The 7,644-nt window shown below is 40.1% G+C and overlaps 1 protein-coding gene across 1 annotated transcript in view; it reads left to right on the forward strand.

The window, feature by feature from the left end:
- Positions 1 to 6,565: 6,565 nt before the first annotated feature.
- Positions 6,566 to 7,644, forward strand: part of LOC131681974 (NADH dehydrogenase [ubiquinone] 1 beta subcomplex subunit 10) — a 48,961-nt gene continuing 47,882 nt past the window's right edge. The window contains exons 1-3 of the mRNA XM_058963097.1: positions 6,566 to 6,714; positions 6,774 to 6,870; positions 7,501 to 7,636. Of these exons, the coding sequence (XP_058819080.1) occupies positions 6,783 to 6,870; positions 7,501 to 7,636 (224 nt within the window). The 5' untranslated portion in view covers positions 6,566 to 6,714; positions 6,774 to 6,782. The remainder of the gene's footprint in view (positions 6,715 to 6,773; positions 6,871 to 7,500; positions 7,637 to 7,644) is intronic.

Here is a 7,644-nt window from a genome sequence, read left to right on the forward strand (position 1 = left end):
TAGTGAAAATTGGATAATTCGAACCACCTACCACTTTTTAGGATAAACAATCTGCTGAGAAACCGGACACACCCTAAAAGATAACTATACCTCGATTGGGTAAGATTGGGTACGTACTAGTTTTGGATAACTTCCTACAGACCTATGACAATTTTCGTGGTCGCCATCGATGTAAACAAACGAATCATTGAAATCATATTGTACGAAAGATTAAAATAAAAATCGCCCTTTGAAAGTGTTCTTTACTAACCCGGGATATTGAAATAACAGAAGGACAATGCCTCCTAAGAAATATTGGAATTCCAATTCGGCTTAAACCGATTTAGGTTTATAAACCTTCGCCAGTTTTTTTTTTGGAAGCCATTTCAGTTTGTACATAAACAACACGGAAAGATCCAAACAGCACGGAAAGTTCGTCGAAGCTGCAAATGTACTGCAGTATTTTCTCTGTAATCGACTTGGTTCTCAGAACTTCCCAGCAAACCTTATAACTCTTGACCACACTGCGTTAGGAACAAAAGCTTATCCTGGAGTTTCAGCTCCCTGTATGCAGATCCAAAAATCCATATACGCAATTGCATTACTGCCGGGAAGTTACACCTCAAATGATATGAAGTTTTGTAATTGGATTCACAAGGATTACACGAAAAATACTCAGCACGCTGGATAGTAGGTAGATTTGCAATATCCAGTTGGTGCCCTAAGTAGAATGCTAAAATTGTGCTTGGAAAAATGCACAAAATTGTTTGACATTTTCGGACTAATATCCTGTAAAAAAATTTTGTTTTAACGCAAGTTTGCAAGCTACGCTAATGGTTGGCATGTTCGGATGCAGTCCAACAGCGAATCGTGTGCTTTATCCAACTTATCGACAGTGTTATAACTGCTTCTGGACCAACGAAGTCAGTCGCAGCACCCACTGTAGTTAATTTGCCGCCCATTTATTTCCAGTTAAACCGACTGAGTACTTATGTGGTTTTTGCTTGAAGCGAAACTGAGTCAGGTTCTAACCCCAACTGCTGTCAAAATGTATCCACTGACAGTGGTTGGGGTTAGAACATGACCCAGTTTCGGGGTCAAGAAAAAACGCCATTAGATTTCAGCTCGACATGCGATTACTAATTCTGATCTCAAATCTGCCGAACTAAGTGTTTTTAGGGCAGCCTGACTGGCATAGCAAAAATTAATTCTTTTGCCGCAAATTCCCCGTTGAAAGTCCGATTGCTCGCCATACAGAATCGCGAAGATTTGTGCTTGGAATACGGTATATAGTACGAGGGGCAAGCATTAAATCTTCAATACGACGCAGTGCCAAAAGTAGTACTTAATTAGTTACTTTAAGTACCATGAAGTAGCAAATCTTGCCCTTCGGTATAGTATCTATACGCAGAATTTTATTTATACATCGATAGTATACTTTTCTATCTGCCTCTCGCTTCTTCTGCTGTAAATTTTATGCTTTGGAAATATTTTGTCTATCCACTCATTGAATGCTTACTAGAAGTATATGCATGAAAATGCATAAAAATCACAGCAGAAAAAAGAGAGGAGAATAGAAAGTATGTTAACTATGCATATTTTTGTTTCTCAGTGTACCAAGCGAATGAGATGGGTTATTCTCATTTCACGAAAATAGACACCAGCAACCGCTCAGCTCTCCAACAAAGAATCGTCAGAGTACAAACTACGTATTCTTCAAGTTGTCGCTTCATCCAGCCAGACAACCATTCCTTGCTAGGAGGTATTTGCACATTGAAAGTTTTACAGGGAAAACTACATGTATACAGAGTCGAAAAATGTGTTTTTCGTTTACCAAAATCTGACGAAAATGACGAGCGGGTGATGCTACTTTCTAAACCACTAGAACATTACGAAACCGAAAAATGAGACAACGGCCTACGACAAAGCATGCGGGTAAATTCAATTTCATTATTTCCTCCATACATTCGTTTTCGCTTCGAAACTGAGAACGACATTAGTCTCTTCGATATTGCACATAGCGCTGGCCAAACGAATAGAAACTAGTAACGATATTTATTTGTCGTTGTTCTATTTGGGAGAATTTCAAGCTAGCGACGATATTGGATGACTGAAGCACTATTGTTGTGCATATTTCCTGTTTTTGCGGCGTTCTAGTTGCATTTTATGATGCACATTGCTATAATTTCATTTAATGAAAATAAAAATAAAAATCAAAATTACTGATATGAAATTAAAACGAGATTGAATTTTCGTATTGTCATACGAAAGCGAAAGTCACTACTTCTGCTACTCGCTTCCATAGAATCGAAAGAAGAAGGGGCGTTGTCTTTATTGTTTGGCTTTGTGTGAATTTGGTAACGAAGGAGGCAGCGAAAAGACGAAGGTGAATTCAGTGAATTTCATCGTTCATTGAATGGGTATGAGAATTTTAGGCCCTGCATGTATATACTCATCCCACTTAACCATATGGGGTCACAGTCTTGTGTGGCTAGACATACGATCTTATTCTATACTAATCTAAATAATGTGAACGGTACAAAAGAACTAAATTCGATTTCAGTTCAAGTCTAGTCCCAGTTTTTCCGCTCTAAGTTTATAACTGATTCGCTCTAGAACACCTATCCGTCTTTCAATTTCATTGGTTTCGTTTCTCTTAATCCTAAATTTGCCGAAAATAGCCAACAAAATCGACACAGTAGAACCTCGGCAATTAAAACAAGATAACAAATAGTGTCTGGCTAAAGCGCTGCACTGGGTGATTACCAAGATTTGGGAGGAGGAGATTTTACCGGAGGAGTGGATGGAAGGTGTCGTGTGTCCTATCTACAAAAAGGGCGACAAGCTGGATTGCTGTAATTACCGAGCAATCACCCTGCTGAACGCCGCCTACAAGGTACTCTCCCAAATACTATGCCGTCGACTATCACCAATTGCAAGAGAGTTCGTGGGGCAGTACCAGGCGGGTTTCATGAGCGAACGATCTACCACGGACCAGGTGTTCGCTCTTCGTCAAGTACTGCAGAAATGCCGCGAGTACAATGTGCCCACACATCATTTGTTCATCGACTTCAAAGCCGCATACGACACTATCGATCGAGATCAGCTATGGCAGATTATGCACGAGTACGGATTCCCGGACAAACTGACGCGATTAGTGAAGGCGACGATGGATCGGGTGATGTGCGTAGTACGTGTCTCAGGGACGCTCTCGAGTCCCTTCGAATCACGCAGAGGGTTACGGCAAGGTGATGGTCTCTCGTGTCTGTTATTCAACATCGCGCTGGAAGGTGTAATAAGAAAAGCAGGGATCGACACGAGTGGTACGATTTTCACAAAGTCCGTTCAGCTACTTGGCTTCGCCGATGACGTTGATATTATTGCACGAAACTTTGAGAAGATGGAGGAAGCCTACATCAGACTGAAAAGAGAAGCCTAGCGCGTCGGACTTGCCATCAACACGTCGAAGACAAAGTACATGATAGGAAGAGGTTCACGAGAAGAAAATGAGAACCGCCCGCTTCGAGTTTGCATCGGTGGCGACGAAATCGAGGTGGTTGAAGAGTTCGTGTACTTGGGCTCACTGGTGACCGCCGACAATGATACCAGCAGAGAGATTCGTAGACGCATCGTGGCAGGAAATCGTGCTTACTTTGGCCTCCGCAAGACACTTCGGTCGAACAGAGTTCGCCGTCGTACGAAGTTGACCATCTACAAGACGCTGATTAGACCGGTAGTTCTCTACGGCACGAGACCTGGACCATGCTCGTGGAGGACCAACGCGCACTTGGTGTCTTCGAACGGAAAGTGCTGCGTACCATCTACGGTGGAGTGCAGATGGAAGACGGCACATGGAGACGGCGAATGAACCATGAGTTGCATCAGCTGTTGGGGGAGCCGCCCATCTGTCATACCGCGAAAATCGGACGACTACGGTGGGCCGGGCACGTAGCCAGAATGTCGGACAATAGCCCGGTGAAAACGGTTCTCAATTGCAATCCGACCGGTACAAGAAGACGTGGCGCGCAACGAGCACGATGGATCGACCAGGTGGAAGACTGCGTGGCTGGCGACGCGCGGCCATGGACCGAGTGGAATGGAGGAATCTTTTGTATACGGCACAGGCCACTTCGGCCTTAATCTGTTAATAAATAAATAAAAAACAAATAGTGTCTCCGGTTTTGAAGCTAGCGTCAATCCTACTAAAAGTTGCTATTTGAATTTGATTCGTTTGAAATGGATTTGACAAGTGATCATTATAATAGTTTGCCACATAGAGATTCGTTTCATGACAGATTTCACACCAAACGTATGTGCGCGACAAATCCAATTTATATTTTTTGCACATTTTGAGCACATGCATATCATGTGTGTGGAGTACATAAAATATAATGGACCATCCATAAATGACGTAGCATTTTTTGAGTGATTTTTAACACCCCCCCCCCTCTTCCATCGTAGAATTTCGTCACAAACCTGTAAATACCCTCCGTGGTAATTACGTAGCATGACGATAACTCTCCCCCTTGACCTCGTAAATTCTTTTTAAAAAAATAAAAAAACGATGTTAGTTGTTCCCATTTAAAAAAGCTACGTAGCATGACATGACCCCCTACCCACTGTCGTCGCACATCATCACAAAATAAAAAACTCCTTCTTCCCCATATAATTCTACGTCATTTATGGATGGTCCCTAAGTTTGAATTTTTTACAGGGAAGAAATAAGCACTAGGTTTGTTCCAGTACACGGAAGTCACTCCGGAGTAAACAGGAGCAAAAAATCTTTGCTCCTTTTTACTCCGGTTTGCTACCAGAAGAAGAAAAAAGAGAAGAAGAGAGTACAGGAACGATTTTCTCCGGAGTACTCCCAGTTTCTCCTGGTACTGGAACAGACCTACTATTTACACCTATCCGATCCGTTTCAGTGCCTGTTCAGTTCCGTGCACGGACGCCAATGGGGACATTCAAGTTACCGACGCTGAATCCCTCTGGATAAAGACTCGACCCGTCAATCATTTGTTTAACATTTATCTGTCAGTGTCATTCCAATCGATGAGCACGAGATCTGTCAATATCATTCCAATCGAGTAGTATACTTGTCAAATGTTGCAATCTGATGAATGAATTTTGGAAAGTATTGTGATAGTGAGTTAAAATATTTTGAATAAATTTCTGAATCGAATCTCTACGGTGCCTGCTAAAAGTTGCTTCAACCATTGCAGCTATCCGTAATGTTGTAATTTTCTGGTAAACCACAGCACCGGACCCATTCCGCACGAAGGTCGCAGTTTACCGGGAAGCGAAAAACCGAATATTTTTAAAATTGGCGATAGTTTTATTGGTACAAAACTTCACACAGCACTTCATGATTAAAAAAATATCAACGTTGCAACTCTGCGGTAACTGTAGTATACGAGTCAACTGAAGTTAACGCCATGACAGTGGTACTAGTTTTGCAGAAAATAATGTTGCCAAACCATTTTTTTAGTTGGGATAAGATGGCGAGTCTTTATTCAGTAATTCAGCGTCTTTAATTCAAATGTAGTGAGGTGCCCTCTACAGAATTTTAGAGAAAAATCAGAAATATGTAAACAAACATCTTGCATTTAATTCACATTTTCAGAACGGGAATTAAAACATTTACTTTATGAAAAGCTTAGTACTTTCTTGATTTTGTCATCAATTCATTGGTCTGGAACCAAATTTTGAAACGAGCGCACAATAACGAAAACTTATTATCACCTTTACTAGAGTCACTTAATATTTATGAGTGGTAACCGACTGTAAACACTGGTAATTTAGACTAAGAAACATTTACGAAATATCTATTATCGGTTTCTTAAGCGGCCCTTACGCACGTTCAATATTGTTGTCAATACTAGACTAGAGAGTATTGACAAAAGTATTGCACGAGTAATGGAAAAAGTTGTATTGACGATGTGGATTTCAAATGGGATTGAAATATTGTAACAATATCGTCAATACGCGTATTGACAAAAATTACACGCCTTACACGCCGCTTTAAAGAATAATGGCGTCCGTGCACGGAACTGAAACGAATCGGATAGGTGTAAATTTGGCTTTAGCCAGCATTCATGATCATTTTCCGGGAGAGCTTTTCTGGGTGCTGTTTCTCAAAGAGAATAGGGAAAGAGATGAAGAGTGAAAATCAGTCAAAATGGCAACACTCCCTTTATGATGATTTTAACACTAGAATTTTGGCAACCGCTTCCACAGGCAGCACTTTAAATTACTCCTATTATATTTTGAAAACAAACCGTACGTCGATCGTTGGATTTGTTTATCAAAAGATGTGCATTTCGAAGAGATGAAATAATTCTAAAGCTTGTTTTTACTCATAGATATACTCTAGAATGCACCTTACAATCACGATTGAACTAAATTCTGACGAAAACTCAAATTTCTTTTTTGATAGATGTACAATACTTATCTCCTCTAACTCAGGCATGAGTAATGTTTATTTACATTGCACGATTGGTCTGCTCAAAAAGGTATTTTTGGCTTCACACTATTCGTCTCTTTCCCTATTCTCTTTGCTGTTTCTATATTTTTGTCGTCACTCTCCTTATATATTCACTCTGCTCTGAACCTCTGCCGTCGACCACTGTACACCCAACTTAACTTGAACGTCAACATTAAAATTTCGTGATATCTGTTTCCACTTTTCTTGTAGCATTTCAGTTCGTGCTTAGATTTGCATAAAATACGTAAAAAGTGGGTTTGTTATAAAAATTGAGTTTTTTCAATGTTGCTGATAAACCATCTATTTGCAGCATCCAATAATGCCGGAAGCACCTGCTCGAAATTCCCTGGATAGTTTCTTAAATGCTATTGATGCTGTCATCGATGGCCCCGTTACCTGGTTCCGAGGTAAGTTCACTAAAACCACTAGATTTTTTGGAGTAATACTGTGGCTTTTGTTTGTTTAAATTAGAACTCTATTATAACAAGTATATAACCAAATTTTGATTTTTTGTGTTTTGTTCAGTAGAAATATAAAAAATGTATACTTCGTTCTATTACATAATTTTATTTCTAACCTTTCGGTAGTTGCTTTGTCGGCATCACAACCAAAACAATCACGAGAAACAGGGTAAAATGGGCCAAGTACATTACATTTTTTGTTCCGAATGTAGAAGTTTTAACCTTAGAAATGTAATCTAGGTGAGCTGCGTACAAGACAATCGATTTATCTGATAGTGATTTATCAAGTCCAAGAAATTCGTTTTGAATTATTAAAACTTGCAAGTTATAAACGATGTGCGGCACGAACCGTTAGGTTTAAATTTGCCAAATATGCATTGTTGCCATAGAATTAGAGTAACAAACTCCGCTACGGAATTCAAATGTTACATTTCGTGATCTTTTCTGCTATTAACTTATTACTTGTCCCTAATAAAATCTAATAGTCTGACAAATTCTAATGGAATTATTTGCTAAAATTTAAGTAACTCGACCCGACAACAGTTACCAACTATTCTAGATATATTCATTTTTCAGAAACAATCGTTGAGCCGAATCGCAAAAATTATGCATGGTATCACCAGAAGTTCCGCCGGGTGCCAACCGTTGACAAGTGCTACACCGATGATGCGGTGTGTTTCTTCGAGGCTAACAACCAATTCAAGCGGGATAAGTAAGTAC

The sequence above is a fragment of the Topomyia yanbarensis genome, chromosome 2 (assembly GCF_030247195.1).
Source record: "Topomyia yanbarensis strain Yona2022 chromosome 2, ASM3024719v1, whole genome shotgun sequence".
Taxonomy (NCBI): Eukaryota; Metazoa; Arthropoda; class Insecta; order Diptera; family Culicidae; genus Topomyia; species Topomyia yanbarensis.